This window comes from Rutidosis leptorrhynchoides, chromosome 9, assembly GCF_046630445.1.
Source record: "Rutidosis leptorrhynchoides isolate AG116_Rl617_1_P2 chromosome 9, CSIRO_AGI_Rlap_v1, whole genome shotgun sequence".
NCBI classification, from domain to species: domain Eukaryota; kingdom Viridiplantae; phylum Streptophyta; class Magnoliopsida; order Asterales; family Asteraceae; genus Rutidosis; species Rutidosis leptorrhynchoides.
The window spans coordinates 289,999,806-290,019,395 of NC_092341.1; the positions used below are offsets into that span (position 1 = coordinate 289,999,806).

Here is a 19,590-nt window from a genome sequence, read left to right on the forward strand (position 1 = left end):
ACTCCTTGTTGCGCCTCCTTTATTTGAGTAGTAATGTTATTATGAATCATTATATTCATAGATTTTACTCGAATGGGTTCTCTGTCCTTCCTGCTCAAGGCATCGGCTACCACATTTGCCTTCCCCGGGTGGTAACGAATCTCAAAGTCGTAATCATTCAATAATTCAATCCACCTACGCTGCCTCATATTCAGTTGTTTCTGATTAAATATGTGTTGAAGACTTTTGTGGTCGGTATATATAATACTTTTGACCCCATATAAGTAGTGCCTCCAAGTCTTTAATGCAAAAACAACCGCGCCTAATTCCAAATCATGCGTCGTATAATTTTGTTCGTGAATCTTCAATTGTCTAGACGCATAAGAAATCACCTTCGTTCGTTGCATTAATACACAACCGAGACCTTGCTTTGATGCATCACAATAAATCACAAAATCATCATTCCCTTCAGGCAATGACAATATAGGTGCCGTAGTTAGCTTTTTCTTCAATAACTGAAACGCTTTCTCTTGTTCATCATTCCATTCAAATTTCTTCCCTTTATGCGTTAATGCAGTCAAGGGTTTTGCTATTCTGGAAAAGTCTTGGATGAACCTTCTGTAGTAACCAGCTAGTCCTAAAAACTGGCGTATGTGTTTCGGAGTTTTCGGGGTTTCCCACTTTTCAACAGTTTCTATCTTTGCCGGATCCACCTTAATACCTTATTTGTTCACTATGTGACCGAGGAATTGAACTTCTTCCAACCAAAATGCACACTTTGAAAACTTAGCGTACAATTCTTCCTTCCTCAATACTTCTAACACCTTTCTCAAATGTTCACCGTGTTCTTGGTCATTCTTTGAGTAAATAAGTATGTCATCAATGAAAACAATGACAAACTTGTCAAGGTATGGTCCACACACTCGGTTCATAAGGTCCATGAACACAGCTGGTGCATTAGTTAAACCAAACGGCATGACCATAAACTCGTAATGACCGTAACGTGTTCTGAAAGCAGTCTTTGGAATATCATCTTCTTTCACCCGCATTTGATGATACCCGGAACGTAAGTCAATCTTTGAATAAACAGACGAGCCTTGTAGTTGATCAAATAAGTCGTCGATTCTCGGTAGTGGGTAGCGGTTCTTGATGGTAAGTTTGTTCAACTCTCGGTAGTCGATACACAACCTGAATGTACCATCTTTCTTCTTGACAAACAAAACAGGAGCTCCCCACGGTGATGTGCTTGGTCGAATGAAACCACGCTCTAAAAGTTCTTGTAATTGGCTTTGCAGTTCTTTCATCTCGCTGGGTGCGAGTCTGTAAGGAGCACGAGCTATTGGTGCAGCTCCTGGTACAAGATCTATTTGAAATTCAACGGATCGATGTGGGGGTAATCCCGGTAATTCTTTCGGAAATACATCGGGAAATTCTTTTGCGACGGGAACATCATTGATGCTCTTTTCTTCAGTTTGTACTTTCTCGACGTGTGCTAGAACAGCATAGCAACCTTTTCTTATTAGTTTTTGTGCCTTCAAATTACTAATAAGATGTAGCTTCGTGTTGCCCTTTTCTCCGTACACCATTAAGGGTTTTCCTTTTTCTCGTATAATGCGAATTGCATTTTTGTAACAAACGATCTCCGCTTTCACTTCTTTCAACCAGTCCATACCGATTATCACATCAAAACTCCCTAACTCTACTGGTATCAAATCAATCTTAAATGTTTCGCTAACCAGTTTAATTTCTCGATTCCGACATATATTATCTGCTGAAATTAATTTACCATTTGCTAATTCGAGTAAAAATTTACTATCCAAAGGCGTCAATGGACAACTTAATTTAGCACAAAAATCTCTACTCATATAGCTTCTATCCGCACCCGAATCAAATAAAACGTAAGCAGATTTATTGTCAATAAGAAACATACCCGTAACAAGCTCCGGGTCTTCCTGTGCCTCTACCGCATTAATATTGAAAACTCTTCCACGGCCTTGTCCATTCGTGTTCTCCTGGTTCGGGCAATTTCTAATAATGTGGCCCGGTTTTCCACATTTATAACAAACTACATTGGCATAACTTGCTCCGACACTACTTACTCCGCCATTACTCGTTCTGACACCATTTGTTCCTTTCGTTCTATTAACCCCTGGTCCGTAGACCTCACACTTCACCGCGCTATGACCATTTCTTTTACACTTGTTGCAAAATTTGGTGCAGAACCCTGAGTGATTCTTTTCACACCTTTGGCATAGCTGCTTCTGATTGTTGTTGTTGTTGCGGTTATTATTGTTGTTGGGATGATTGTTGTAGTTGCTGTTGTTGTTGTTGTTGTTGTTGTTGTTGTTGGGCCGTTTGTTGTAGTTGCGATTGATGTTGCGATTGTTGGGATAATTGTTGCGGTTATTGTTGTAATTGCTGTTGTTGTTGTATTGGTGATTCTTATCACCATTTTCCTCCCACTTTCTTTTGACTTGCTTCCCATTGGCCTCTTCAGCAGTCTGTTCTTTAATTCTTTCTTCAATCTGGTTCACTAGTTTGTGAGCCATTCTACATGCCTGTTGTATGGAGGCGGGCTCGTGTGAACTTATATCTTCTTGGATTCTTTCCGGTAATCCTTTCACAAACGCGTCGATCTTCTCTTCCTCATCTTCGAATGCTCCCGGACACAATAGGCACAATTCTGTGAATCGTCTTTCGTACGTGGTAATATCAAATCCTTGGGTTCGTAACCCTCTAAGTTCTGTCTTGAGCTTATTGACCTCGGTTCTGGGACGGTACTTCTCGTTCATCAAGTGCTTGAATGCTGACCACGGTAGTGCGTACGCATCATCTTGTCCCACTTGCTCTAGATAGGTATTCCACCATGTTAACGCAGAACCTGTGAAGGTATGCGTAGCGTACTTCACTTTGTCCTCTTCAGTACACTTACTTATGGCAAACACCGATTCGACCTTCTCGGTCCACCGTTTCAATCCGATCGGTCCTTCGGTTCCATCAAATTCCAAAGGTTTGCAGGCAGTGAATTCTTTGTAGGTGCATCCTACACGATTTCCTGTACTGCTAGATCCAAGGTTATTGTTGGTATGTAGCGCAGCCTGTACTGCGGCTATGTTTGAAGCTAGAAAAGTACGGAATTCCTCTTCATTCATATTCACGGTGTGTCGAGTAGTCGGTGCCATTTCCTTCAAAATAGTTAAATGGAACAAGTTAATCATACAGAATATTAAGAGTAGTTAATAGTATTTCGTAGCATAATATGAACTCATTTATAAAAGCTTTTTCTTCATATTAGCGTTTTATAAGTTTAAATTCGGGTAGTACCTACCCGTTAAGTTCATACTTAGTAGCTAATATACAATTCAACTACTACAATTCTATATAAAAAACTGATTATAATAATATTTCGCGTTCAAACTTTTATACAATATTTTACAAACTTACAATACCGCTTATTTTACATAAAGCATGAAATATAGCACACAATAAATTTGATACAAGATGGTTGTGAAGATAATTCTAGCTAGTACACAAGTCGTTCAGCAAAGGCAATAAAGACACGTAATTCATACGTCCAGAAACATGTCATGCATTCTGGTTTTACTAGGATTACTTCCCATCCTTGGTCTTGTGCAACATAACCGTTATGGCCGTTGATAAGACAGCGTGTTGTAACGTCGTCAAAGGGACGAGGGTTACGTAATGTCCAACAGTCCCGTAATAATCTAAAAACCTCATTTCTTACCCCAATTACCGACTCCGTCACTTGTGGGAACGTTTTGTTTAATAGTTGTAGCCCGATGTTCTTGTTCTCACTTTGGTGAGATGCGAACATTACTAATCCGTAAGCATAACATGCTTCTTTATGTTGCATGTTAGCCGCTTTTTCTAAATCACGAAGTCCAATATTCGGATATATTGAGTCAAAATAATTTCTTAACCCGTTGCGTAAAATAGCATTTGGGTTCCAAGCAATATATGCGTCAAAGTAAACACATCGTAACTTATGGGTTTCCCAATGTGATATCCCCCATCTTTCAAATGAAAGTCTCTTATAAACCAAGACATTCTTGGAACGTTCTTCGAATTTCTTACAAACTGATCTCGCCTTAAATAGTTGTGCCGAGGAATTCTGGCCGACTCTAGACAAGATTTCATCAATCATGTCTCCGGGTAGGTCTCTTAAAATATTGGGTTGTCTATCTATTTTGTGTTTTTAAACTGTAAAATAGACAAGAGTTAGATTCATAAAAAAATACTTATTAATACAAGCAATTTTTACATATATCATAAAGCATAAGAACACTATATTACATATATTACACCACACGAATACAACTATCTTATTCCGACTCGCTCGTTTCTTCTTCTTCGGTTTTGGTTCGTTTTGCCAAGTTTCTAGGGATATATGATGTTCCCCTAATACGAGCCGTCGTTGTCCACATTGGTTTAGAAAAACCTGGTGGTTTAGAGGTTCCCGAGTCATTGTTACAACTTAAGGACTTCGGGCGTTGACGATACATATAAAGTTCATCGGGGTTGGAATTAGATTTCTCTATTTTTATGCCCTTTCCCTTATTATTTTCTTTTGCCTTTTTAAATTCAGTTGGGGTAATTTCTATAACATCATCGGAATTCTCGTCGGAATCCGATTCATCGGAGAATTGGTAATCCTCCCAATATTTTGCTTCCTTGGCGGAAACACCATTGACCATAATTAACCTTGGTCGGTTGGTTGAGGATTTTCTTTTACTTAACCGTTTTATTATTTCCCCCACCGGTTCTATTTCTTCATCCGGTTCCGATTCTTCTTCCGGTTCTGATTCTTCTTCCGGTTCCGACTCTTCTTCCGGTTCCTCTTCGGGAACTTGTGAATCAGTCCACGAATCATTCCAATTTACATTTGACTCTTCATTATTATTAGGTGAGTCAATGGGACTTGTTCTAGAGGTAGACATCTATCACATAATATCAAACACGTTAAGAGATTAATATATCACATAATATTCATATGTTAAAAATATATAGTTTCCAACAAAAATGTTAAGCAATCATTTTTAAAGAAAACACGGTCGAAGTCCAGACTCACTAATGCATCCTAACAAACTCGATAAGACACACTAATGCAAATTTTCTGGTTCTCTAAGACCAACGCTCTGATACCAACTGAAATGTCCCGTTCTTATTGATTAAAAACGTTCCATATTAATTGATTTCGTTGCGAGGTTTTGACCTCTATATGAGACGTTTTTCAAAGACTGCATTCATTTTTAAAACAAACCATAACCTTTATTTCATCAATAAAGGTTTAAAAAGCTTTACGTAGATTATTAAATAATGATAATCTAAAATAACCTATTTACACATGACCATTACATAATGGTTTACAATACAAATATGTTACAACAAAATAAGTTTCTTGAATGCAGTTTTTACACAATATCATACAAGCATGGACTCCAAATCTCGTCCTTATTTAAGTATGCGACAGCGGAAGCTCTTAATAATCACCTGAGAATAAACATGCTTAAAACGTCAACAAAAATGTTGGTGAGTTATAGGTTTAACCTATATATATATTAAATCATAATAATAGACCACAAGATTTCATATTTCAATATACATCCCATACATAGAGATAAAAATCATTCATATGGTGAACACCTGGTAACCGACATTAACAAGATGCATATATAAGAATATCCCCATCATTCCGGGACACCCTTCGGATATGATATAAATTTCGAAGTACTAAAGCATCCGGTACTTTGGATGGGGTTTGTTAGGCCCAATAGATCTATCTTTAGGATTCGCGTCAATTAGGGTGTCTGTTCCCTAATTCTTAGATTACCAGACTTAATAAAAAGGGGCATATTCGATTTCGATAATTCAACCATAGAATGTAGTTTCACGTACTTGTGTCTATTTTGTAAATCATTTATAAAACCTGCATGTATTCTCATCCCAAAAATATTAGATTTTAAAGTGGGACTATAACTCACTTTCACAGATTTTTACTTCGTCGGGAAGTAAGACTTGGCCACTGTTGATTCGCGAACCTATAACAATATATACATATATATTAAAGTATGTTCAAAATATATTTACAACACTTTTAATATATTTTGATGTTTTAAGTTTATTAAGTCAGCTGTCCTCGTTAGTAACCTATAACTAGTTGTCCACAGTTAGATGTACAGAAATAAATCGATAAATATTATCTTGAATCAATCCACGACCCAGTGTATACGTATCTCAGTATTGATCACAACTCAAACTATATATATTTTGAAATCAACCTCAATCCTGTATAGCTAACTCCAACATTCACATATAGAGTGTCTATGGTTGTTCCGAAATATATATAGATGTGTCGACATGATAGGTCGAAACATTGTATACGTGTCTATGGTATCTCAAGATTACATAATATACAATACAAGTTGATTAAGTTATGGTTGGAATAGATTTGTTACCAATTTTCACGTAGCTAAAATGAGAAAAATTATCCAATCTTGTTTTACCCATAACTTCTTCATTTTAAATCCGTTTTGAGTGAATCAAATTGCTATGGTTTCATATTGAACTCTATTTTATGAATCTAAACAGAAAAAGTATAGGTTTATAGTCGGAAAAATAAGTTACAAGTCGTTTTTGTAAAGGTAGTCATTTCAGTCGAAAGAACGACGTCTAGATGACCATTTTAGAAAACATACTTCCACTTTGAGTTTAACCATAATTTTTGGATATAGTTTCATGTTCATAATAAAAATCATTTTCTCAGAATAACAACTTTTAAATCAAAGTTTATCATAGTTTTTAATTAACTAACCCAAAACAGCCCGCGGTGTTACTACGACGGCGTAAATCCGGTTTTACGGTGTTTTTCGTGTTTCCAGGTTTTAAATCATTAAGTTAGCATATCATATAGATATAGAACATGTGTTTAGTTGATTTTAAAAGTCAAGTTAGAAGGATTAACTTTTGTTTGCGAACAAGTTTAGAATTAACTAAACTATGTTCTAGTGATTACAAGTTTAAACCTTCGAATAAGATAGCTTTATATGTATGAATCGAATGATGTTATGAACATCATTACTACCTTAAGTTCCTTGGATAAACCTACTGGAAAAGAGAAAAATGGATCTAGCTTCAACGGATCCTTGGATGGCTCGAAGTTCTTGAAGCAGAATCATGACACGAAAACAAGTTCAAGTAAGATCATCACTTGAAATAAGATTGTTATAGTTATAGAAATTGAACCAAAGTTTGAATATGATTATTACCTTGTATTAGAATGATAACCTACTGTAAGAAACAAAGATTTCTTGAGGTTGGATGATCACCTTACAAGATTGGAAGTGAGCTAGCAAACTTGAAAGTATTCTTGATTTTATGAAACTAGAACTTTTGAAATTTATGAAGAACACTTAGAACTTGAAGATAGAACTTGAGAGAGATCAATTAGATGAAGAAAATTGAAGAATGAAAGTGTTTGTAGGTGTTTTTGGTCGTTGGTGTATGGATTAGATATAAAGGATATGTAATTTTGTTTTCATGTAAATAAGTCATGAATGATTACTCATATTTTTGTAATTTTATGAGATATTTCATGCTAGTTGCCAAATGATGGTTCCCACATGTGTTAGGTGACTCACATGGGCTGCTAAGAGCTGATCATTGGAGTGTATATACTAATAGTACATACATCTAAAAGCTGTGTATTGTACGAGTACGAATACGGGTGCATACGAGTAGAATTGTTGATGAAACTGAACGAGGATGTAATTGTAAGCATTTTTGTTAAGTAGAAGTATTTTGATAAGTGTATTGAAGTCTTTCAAAAGTGTATAAATACATATTAAAACACTACATGTATATACATTTTAACTGAGTCGTTAAGTCATCGTTAGTCGTTACATGTAAGTGTTGTTTTGAAACCTTTAGGTTAACGATCTTGTTAAATGTTGTTAACCCAATGTTTATAATATCAAATGAGATTTTAAATAATTATATTATCATGATATTATCATGTATGAATATCTCTTAATATGATATATATACATTAAATGTCTTTACAACGATAATCGTTACATATATGTCTCGTTTAAAAATCATTAAGTTAGTAGTCTTGTTTTTACATATGTAGTTCATTGTTAATATACTTAATGATATGTTTACTTATCATAGTATCATGTTAACTATATATATATCCATATATATGTCATCATATAGTTTTTACAAGTTTTAACGTTCGTGAATCACCGGTCAACTTGGGTGGTCAATTGTCTATATGAAACATATTTCAATTAATCAAGTCTTAACAAGTTTGATTGCTTAATATGTTGGAAACATTTAATCATGTAAATATCAATCTCAATTAATATATATAAACATGGAAAAGTTCGGGTCACTACATTATTAATCTTATTATTTTTATTAGTAATATTATTAGTATTATACATAAAATACTACGACGAGGTTATGTCCAAACGATTTCAAAACGAGTTTACAAGCAAGCTAGAGTTAAGGAAATTATGGGTTATTGCCAAGGAGGTTATGGGTAATGTTCGGGGGTATATTTGTAAATCAAACCTAGTGTTTATCATCTCCGTTACATCTACGTACTTTTCTACAATATTGAATCTCAATATTGATACGTTGAGATCTACGGTTATTCGATACTCTGAGTTTCATATGATCCCTTTTTACTCTCTACATTTTTGGGCTGAGAATACATGCAAATGCGTTATTAACTGATTTACAATATTTATATGCATGAGTTTCATTTGCTCCCTTTTTAATTGCTTTTGCAATCTATATTTTTGGGCTGAGAATACATGCACTTTATTTTAAACACAATGGATACAAGTACATACTAAATTCTACACCGAGTTTGAACCGAAAATCCCTTAGCTTTGGTAACTAGTAACTGCCGGTTATAAGAACTGGTGGGCGCGAGTAGTTATATATGGATCCATAGGGCTTGACATCCCCGTCTGTTCCAGGTATAGAGACCCTAGCCTGAACTATAAAACAGACGTATGCTATTTGAGTTTAGTACATGTTGGTTTGCGTGTATTGTACATGTTGGTTGCATGTATGTTAAAACAGGGGTACTTATTATATAGACGTTAAAGTTTAGTTACCAGGGTGCTCAATCTTGTAGAATATTTTGATAAACGTTTCTGGATGAAACAACTGAAATCTTGTGATCCACCTTTATATACAGATTATACGAAACATTAAAACTATGAACTCACCAACCTTTGTGTTGACACTTGTTAGCATGTTTATTCTCAGGTTTCCTAGAAGTCTTCCGCTGTTTGCTTAGATGTTAGACAAGCTATGTGCATGGAGTCTTACATGACATATTTTTCAAGGAAACGTTGCATTCACCAAATCATCACCATGTATCTTATTTTGACTGCATTGTCAACGGAAGTACTGTTGTAAACTATTATTTATGGTGATTGTCTATATGTAGAAATCACCAGATGTCGAAAACCTTTGATTTAAATATTCATTTATGGTGTGCCTTTTCAAAAGAATGCAATGTTTACAAAACGTATCATATAGAGGTCAAATACCTCGCAATGAAATCAATGAATGACGTGTTCGTCCATATGGATTTGGAGCGATCGTCACAGGCGAGTAATCCGACCTCATACTCTGATGTATGCAGCTCAACATGATTATTTTCAATCTGTTTTTAATCCTTCTCTGCCCACCACAATATATGCATCCTAAACATGATTCGAACCTGAAACCGCTTGCAAGAAAAACTCAGAGCCCCAACCACTAGGTTATATTGTGATACTTGGTTTTACACCTAAACTTTGTTTACTTAGTTGATCCTCGTTTTTTACACGAGTTAAGCGATTGGTCTATCTCATTAATGTCCGTCATTATAATTAGTAAATACATGTGATTGTTTTTGACAAAGTCGAAAGCACCGTCTGATATATATAAACAACAAATCTCTAATTGACATATACAGGGTACTTGTTACTCCACATAATAAAAACTAAAAACGTATAAATGCTAAGATGGTAGGTTAGAAATCTTAATGAAACTATTAAAATTCTCTTAAAATATTTTTTTAAATAAAATAACAGTTCTCTTGACACTATATTTATACATTGGAAACATTATTTAAACAAATTTACGAAGATCACAACAACAACAATAATAAAACACAATACACATAAGTGGTGTATGAGAGATATGAGATGTAGACAATCCTTCGCTTATCCGAGAATAATGACAAGTCATTTCTCCACCCAGAGTGAAAACGCTCTCAAAAGTAGAGAAATTCATCTTTCTCTCTATTCGAGGGATAGAGCGATTGTTTCCGAGTGGACATCCGGCAATAAGTACGGAATTTTTTTTTATTAAAAATAAAATTGAGACGCCATGAAAATGAAAAAATCAAATTTTCATGGGTTTTAAATCCTGCATGAAATTTAACTTAGACTCTAAGATCTTATCTGAATATCTTATCAGGATAACATCAAATGCAAAGACATTAATCGCTAGAGTCCTTCATATAGACGGGTCGCAAGGACGCGAATCATTTGTGCGTCGTGAAGGAGAAACTGTAAATAATAACCATACGGAAGTCGCTTGCGAATTGCGTTGACAAATTTGCAATGTTTTTTAACAAATTATCACAAACATTTTTATTTGAGCAAATTCGTTAAAAACTCTATTTTATTCTCTCCTTACAATCCTAAATAGTGTAATACGGAGTACTTTTTTCTATAACTCTAAATACTAGTTGTGGGCTTGTGGCTAGTTTCGTCGTTTTTCCTTTTTGGAAAGCATAATTTTATTACCAGCTAGTTTCGTTGTTACATGGCTCGGCTCAGCTTCTCTAATGTCGTTTTTAGGTTCGGGTTTACTTTTTATCAGAAGAATTTAAGTAAAAAAAGTTACATCTTTACCTACGAATAACACTGGTCACCCAATTCAATAAATATCCTCTTATCTACTCGCTTCATATATGGATAATCTAGATCCATATGTATGAATAATGAATATGAATACATATTAAAGTGTTAGTGAACGTATATTGTGAAATATATATATATAATAATGTGAAAGTGTATAAAGTTCACATATCTTATATGCATCCATTATTTTAATAGGCTTTTGTTATTTTGAGATTTAGTATAAATTAAATGCACGTATCTATTAGGTAAATTTAAATTTCAATATCATCAACTATATAGTAAATATAGTAATAGTGACTTCACAATCAATGATATATTACAATTTACAATTTTACAATACATCTATACATTTATATTTGACAAAATCTATGTAATAACCGTAGCAATTTTTCTACAATTACGTATTGTTGTGGTTAAATGTTTATTATGTCTTGTTATATATATATTTTTATAACATTTTATTTTCTTTACATATTAAGAATAAATTAATAGTTTTCTTTAATATCTAAATGATATTCTTCATGGTTAATATATATTGAATATGACAGATGACTCATGATTGATGAATTAAATAAAATTAAAGGAATCATAGATCATAGATCATAGTTATTAGTTAGTAGATAAATAATTAACATAAAAATAAAATAAAATATAAAATAAAAATAAAAAACAAATGAATATAATTATGGATTCTGATCTACGAAGCGGGTCCACCCATTTGCTATAATTACGCGATATAAATATCCGACTCATCCACCCCTTTTTTGGGCTATCATCACACAATTCATTCTTGCTCTCCACGTTTTCTATCGAAACCCCCTCTAGGGTTTCGATTTCAATCTTCCGTCGAAATCGAAACCTAATCTCAATCAATCAATCGATCAATTTCATGGCTTCTGAGTTGACAGAAGCGGCGACTGTTTCCAATCCACATTCTTACGCCGGAGAAAAACTGTTCCCGCCAGGTTTCCGGTTTCATCCGACGGATGAAGAACTCATTCTGTATTATCTTAAACGAAAAACCTGCGGTCGATCTCTCAAACTTGATATCATTGCCCTAATTGATGTTTATAAATGGCACCCTAACGAATTGCCAGGTATACACATTCACTCTTTCACTTCATTAATAACTCCATATTCATATTAACTGTTATTTTTTTAGGGTTTAATTAATTGTTTTTATGATATGATATTGTGATACTTTCAACATTAATATGTATACTGTTTGAACATTTGGCTGTGTTCATACTAGTACCATTTATTTATATGTTATCGTGCATCCAAACTCTGTTTTATCAGTAGATCATTATTATTATTATTATTATTGTCATAATGTCATTATATGCTGCTGTATTTGTACTAGTTTTACTATTGATGCATAGTATTTTTTTTGTTTGTTATCTCATTAACTGTATCATTGAAGATTATATCTAATGAATGTTGTGATGAATTTGTAATGTAGGTTTATCTAAATGGAAAACTGGTGACAGGCAATGGTTCTACTTTTGCCCAAGTGGTCGAAAGTATCCCAGCGGAGTTAAATCTAGCAGGGCAACTAAGTACGGTTATTGGAAGGCAACCGGAAAGGATCGTGTTATAACGTGCAAATTGCGGTCTGTTGGGTTTAAAAAAACTCTCATTTATCATGAAGGTCGTGCACCCTCTGGTCAACGTACTGATTGGGTGATGCATGAGTACGCCCTGAACGAAGATGAGCTCAAGAGTTGCAGACAAATTGAAGGTTTTTACGTCTTGTGCAAAGTGTTTAAAAAGAGCGGACTGGGACCCAAAAACGGTGAACAGTATGGTGCTCCTTTTGTAGAAGAAGAGTGGGAAGACGATCATGACTTTCTAGGTCTTGATGAGATATTAGTGCATAACGTTAATAAGTTAGTGAATGAGCCTCAATCAACAAGTGGTATTATGGTTAATAATGTTGAGGAAGAAAAACAAGAAAGTGTGATAGATGTGGGCCCGAGCCAAGAGGCGCAGCCTGATTCTGATTTGGTTCATGCAGCAAATGAACCGTCTGTGATTAGTTCTGTGGAGGAGGTTCAGCAGCCGTTGGTGGTCAATGATGATTTTCTTGAATTGGATGATTTAATTATTCCACAAGATGCTTACCAAAACACTCAATTGCCCATGTTGGATGATGATCGGCCGTTTGCTTATTTTGACGGTTTTGATGCGCTTGATTTCCAAGATCCATTCACAAGTCAACCAATTCGATACTCGTCTTATACAAGTAATGTTGGTTTTGAAACTGAAAACTCATGTTTTCATTTGTACTCAAATGGTACCGGAACTGATGCTATAAACACTGAGGTTCAAGCGGGTTATGACCTCTCGACTCAAGTACCTGAAGTTGCCAGTTCTTTGCATTCAGGTTCTGAATTTGAATCAAGTTTTTGGAGGAATACGCATTAACAAATGGGGTTGTGATTTACTAATTGACACCTAAAAGAGGTTAGATTTTGTAGAGTCCAGTTGAGAGATGTTAACATATGGCTAACATTCAGGCTCTTGATCAGATGGCAAAAGGCCCAACTTGAAGAGTTCTGGTGCTATGAATGTGGTATAGGTGGCTTAATTGTTAGCTGATGGACATGTTTTTTTGCTAGCGGTCGGTTTTTGCTGATTATTCTAGGTGTTGAAAACTGAAACACCAAAATCTGCTTTGAATCAGTTATGAAAAAATGGAGATGATGATGATGGTTCATATAAGTGGTTTTCTTCCACTTCAGCATTGGAGAGTTACGAAAAATTGTAACTCCGAAACTATAAGGCTTAAGTGATCATTTAGATCGAGCAAACATGGATTTTGTTTACGTTTAGTTTCTTTGGAGTATTGTTTGTTTTATTAATCTTTGTCTGATTTCATAGATGTTGGTTGAAATTAAGGAAAGAGGTTATATTGAGATAAATCCACGTATACATAGGTATCTCTTATCCTTAGGTATGGACAAATAACCTTACAGTGATTGTTACAAGTTGATGTGTTAGAATTAGAATATGTGTGACATATAAGGCAGGAGATAGGACATAGGTTGATAACATACGTATATCTTAGCTATCAGTGGCAATGGTCTAGTCTTAGAGCTCTAGGAGTCGAGCACTTTTGTCACTGTTAAAGGGATTTAACACCGGGGACACCGGTGCGCACCACTCCCCTCCAGTGTTAAATCAATGTTAAATCTGCGTTAAATGCTTCAACGTTACCTGGCTAACAGTGTGTTTAAAGATTTAACACCGGGGACACCGGTGCACACCACTCCTCTCCGGTGTTAAATCACCGTTAAATCACCAAAATTTTATTTTTATTTTTATTATATTTTTTTTATTAGTTAAATAAATTAAATAATAATAATTAAATAATGATTTAACACTGAGGTTTAACACTGAACGATTTCCCCTGTTTTGACCTCAGGATTTAACACCGAACGACTCCCTGTGCTCTTATTAACAGAACAACTCAAATGATGTGCTTAGTTATAATTTGTTCATTATGAATCGTATGAACCATAACCTAACTAGCTAATTATGTCAGTTCGATAATTCTAAGTAAATTAAGTGGCAATCCAATGCAAATAAAACTTTTATTGCTAAAATAAGAAAGCTGCAAAAAGAAATCACCTCGCACAATTTGTAAGAGCTTATGAACAGGGCGATACAAATTATACTTCGTCTCTGATCCATGTCTTCGACAAAAGTTACGATTTTAAAAGTATTCTACATAACAAAACTCTGAATGTCAACCACACTAAATCGAACACCTTTTGTGTTTTGAAAAAAATTAAAAAGAAAAATAAAATTGCAATAGAAATACACGATACAAGAATATTGTAGATAGATTATTTATTTTGCAGATAATCCTATGCAGCAACAACCTTGCATTTGAAGTTATTTCTTCGTTGCTTTTTAATAATAAAATAAAGTACACAAAATAAAAGAAGTGTTTAAAACTTTAAATGTAATGTTCAAATGAACACTACTATTGAATAGTGTGTGCGTGAGTGTTTCGGTTTTTATGTTTCAGGTATATACAAAAAATAAAATTAAAAAGCAAAGAAATGATGGAATTTTGAAGACACATGTGCAGTTAATTAGCTACATACTTTTGCAGCCATGTTTTGTTATTAACATTAACACACACTTACTTTATATAGTAAAAGTGGTGCGGAAAATCGTCGTTTCAGTTATATCGGATTGTCGTTTTGAGTTTGCGTTCACATTACAAACGGTCCATCAACTTCGACTACATTTACACGACGCCCCCCCCCCCCCCCCTAATTTACACTTTTCCAGGAGTAAAAAGTGTAAAGATAAAATTTTATTAAAATAAAAGAAACTAATTCCACCCGGATTTATAACGAGCCCTATCTTCTCGCTCGGTGCGAGTTAAATTTTTTCAGAGACCACCGTTCAACTCGAAAAAATCTTACGAACCCAACGGGACTAACTATACGCGAAACGGACACTTCCCAAAAAACGCTAAACACAACGACAACCCGTATCTACCCGCTCGCCACGAGTTAAATTTTTTCAACGGCAGCGTCAGACTCGAAATAATTTTATGAACAAAACGAAACTAACCACGTTCGAAACAGACACTTTTTAAAAAACGCTAAACACAACGACAACCCGTATCTTTCTGTTCGCCGGGAGTTAAATTTTTCTGACAACACCGTTACACTCGAAAAATTTATTGAATAAAACAAAAGTAACTACGTTCGAAACGGATACTTTTAAAAAAAAACGCTTAACACAACGACATCTAAAACGGCGCTTAACACATGGGTCGTGTTCCCCTCTGTAAATACACAACGCTACGTTAAATATGAATACGCGGGCCGAAAGCCCCCGCCGCAACGCGTGGGCCGGTCCGGACTAGTTATTACTCCGTACTAAATTTGACCATTTGCTGAAATGATGGAATTTTGAAGGACGTGGATTTTGAAGGACGTGGATTTTGTGTTAAGTGGGCACTCACGCCATGTGATCGTTTTTTATTAAAAGCTAATATCTTTATCACAAAAAAAAAAAAAAAGAAAGAATGTTGCACGAGAAAGACAACCACAACGGTTGCATCTGAGTCACGAAAACAGACTAAAAGTACAACAAAAAAGAGTAGGTTGCGAAGAAAACAACCCCATCACTATGTTCAAGTATGTGTTAAACAGTAACCGGGATTAGTGAGCCAAACGTGCCAATCTATTTTCTTCTTTCGCGATCTAAAAGACAGTCACTCGAAAGTTTTGATTTGAAGTTCATTTAGCGTCATCGGAGTGTTCCACTTTTTATTGCAGAATACAAGGTTGTTCCGATTCTTCCAAATGAGATACGCACAAATCCAACGAGTAGCTTGCCATAGCGAATTGCCATGACTTGTAATATTTCTAGCGTCCGAAAGTCTGAAAATGTCCTCGAGAGATGTCGAATTGAAAGTACCGAATTTCCACCATCTATACACACTTTTCCATAACTCAAGAACGTATTTGCACGATAAGAGATAATGATCAACCGATTCCAAATCTTCAATTACGCCATGTGATCGTCTGCGTAACATGTGGTGTCAGTATCCACTATTGACTTTTAAGAGTCTTTCTTTTTCAATATTGACTACGAATTTCATTGATTGTGTATATGACACTTGCTGAAAGATATATCAATGAAAACAAATTTATAATTCAATCCATCTCGTATAACTTTTATCAAATATTATATAACACAAATACAAATATTTAAAGTCAAAATTGAAAAAAAAAGATTCTAAAAATAAATAATATGGAATGACTAATTTTATTTTTATGACATTTATGTTAATGTTAATGTAATTAAAAAGATTTCCTTTGTTGTAAATAAAATTGTAGATACAGTGGGGACAACCACCGTCCCACCCAGTGCCTTCCCAGCTAACCGCCTGGTGACCACTGAGTGTACCTCAGATACTGATTTTAGGGCCTGCCTCTCGGCTACTGCCAACCCTCGTAAGGGATCGCAAGGAGTAAGAGCCAATGCTTCGTCACAGGTAACACTGTGATAACCTCCTTTACGACTAACCCGCCACACATGGACGGCGTTATACCAGCTCTGATGCCAACTGTAGAGACCCGTCCTAATCCATCCGGACGAAGTCCATATCGATTATAAACGATTCACAATAGTTGATTACATCGCGAGGTATTTGACTTCTATATGATACATTTTACAAACATTGCATTCGTTTTTAAAAGACAAACTTTCTTTTCATCGAAAGTTGACATTATGCATACCATTTCATAATACATCCAACTATATTTGACTTAATAATAATCTTGATGAACTCAACGACTCGAATGCAACGTCTTTCGAAATATGCTATGAATGACTCCAAATAGTATCCTTAAAATGAGCTAATGCACAGCGGAAGATTTATTTCATACCTGAGAATAAACATGCTTTAAAGTGTCAACCAAAAGGTTGGTGAGTTCATTAGTTTAACATAAATAATCATTTTCATCATTTTAATAGACCACAAGATTTTCATTTTCATTTCTCATAAATATACGTCCCATGCATAGAGACAAAAATCATTCATATGGATTGAACACCTGGTAACCGACATTAACAAGATGCATATAAGAATATCCCCTATCATTCCGGAAAATCCTTCGGACATGATATAAAACAACATCGAAGTACTAAAGCATCCGCTACAACGGATGAGGTTCGCTAGGCCCAATAGATCTATCTTTAGGATTCGCGTCAATTAGTAGACTGGTTTACTAATTCTTAGGTTACCAAGTAAAAGGGGCATATTCGGCTTCGATCGTTCAACCATATAATGTAGTTTCGATTACTTGTGTCTATTTCGTAAAACATTTATAAAAATTGTGCATGTATTCTCAGCCCAAAAATATAAAAGGTAAAAAAGCAAATGAAACTCACAATACTTTATTTTGTAGTAAAAATACATATGACGACATTGAACAATACAGGGCTGACCTCGGATTCACGAACCTATATCAATTATATATATTAAAACATATAATCGAATAAGTTTATGTATTATGAGTAATTGTTATTTTAGTAACTTGTATGTTTCCTTAATAACTAAATTAACTATATTTATTTTATATGCTTCAGATAAATAATTAGTATTTATTATAAAAATATAAATGTTGTTGTATGATATGTATTAAATATATTCTTATATAGCTATTTATTTAGTAAAGTAACATTGATAATAATAAATAAAAATTTGTATCTTTTTATGATAATGATAATACTAAAAGTAATTAGATTTAGTAATGATATTGATATAACTAGTTTTTATAATAATACTAATAATAATAATAACTATGATAATAATAATAATAGTAGTAATAATAATCTTAATATTATGCCATAATACTTCCACCTTATAAACTTAATACTAATATCATTATAACATTTACAAAGATCACATCTTATCATCATTCTTATTAGTTAATATAATTCCTAACATCTTCAAGATTATATTCATCTTTTTATAATCTCAATCTTAATCTTAATCATAATAATAGTAAAACTAAATAATAATAAGTATACTTGGAATTCATATTCATGATAATAATAATAATAACAACATACTAACCAAATAATAATAATAATAATAATCATAATAATAATAATAAAACATGAGTAATAATAAAAATGCTACCTCAAGAATTGGCTCTTTAAAAAAAAATATAATGCCTGAGTCCGGAATTGAACCCACAACCTCTCGCTTAACAACCATATGCCCAACCATTCCTCTGTTTACACCTTTCTGAATTATATTACCCAACTAATGTATTTAACCCGACAATTCCTGTTTTCCTTTTTATTCTTCTTAAAACTTCAATCGACCAGATCATCATCATTTTAAACGATCAGTATACGTGGGCTGAATGGGCCTATTGGGCCGTCTTTAACAGATTAGATACAGAATTCGTAAGCAGCCAAAAAAAAATCGTAGAATGAGGGTTTTGTTCTTGGGTTTTAATAGAAAGATCGAGCAAGATATGGTGGCTCTTCATCGTCATCATCTTGCATCGTAATTACCATCATCTCGATCCTCATCATCATACGTTCGTTATTATTATTACTATGATATCCCAACATCATCATCGATCATCCTATATCCTTGTCACAATCACGATTAATATAAAGTCAAGATCATAATCATCATCATTTGTTCGCTTAAATATCCACCGTTTTCTATAATCAAAATGTTTATACCTTGAACAAGGTTTACGTGATTTTTGCTGGCATCGATAAAGAAACAGAAATAAGGACTAGCAGCTGCAGCAGTCCACTTAAAGTGGCAGCCCAAGTTGTATAAAAAATACGGCCCAACATATGAAATAAAAGCCCACGGTGTAGCAACCCTATGCAAAAGAACTTTGTAGATTTGGGTTTGGAAAGAAAAAAAAATAAGCAGCTGTAACGACCCGTCAAAATCGCTATTGACGCGGCACGTTAATCATTGATTCTACAGTGAGGTTTTGACCTCTATATGATACGTTTTGATAAAATATTGCATTCATTAAAATAAGTGACTTTCTAAACATAGATAGTTATAAATATGTGGGCGAGTGCTTAGGTATAAGCAAAACCCCAAAATACATAAGTCTTTAATTTACAGGTTGACATC

At 34.3% G+C, this 19,590-nt stretch overlaps 1 protein-coding gene across 1 annotated transcript; it reads left to right on the forward strand.

The window, feature by feature from the left end:
* Positions 1-11,737: 11,737 nt before the first annotated feature.
* Positions 11,738-13,847, forward strand: LOC139867363 (NAC domain-containing protein 17-like). Its single transcript, XM_071855729.1, has 2 exons — positions 11,738-12,031; positions 12,397-13,847. Exons 1-2 carry the CDS (start codon positions 11,824-11,826, stop codon positions 13,359-13,361), a joined length of 1,173 nt encoding a protein of 390 aa, XP_071711830.1. The 5' UTR covers positions 11,738-11,823; the 3' UTR covers positions 13,362-13,847.
* Positions 13,848-19,590: the final 5,743 nt, after the last annotated feature.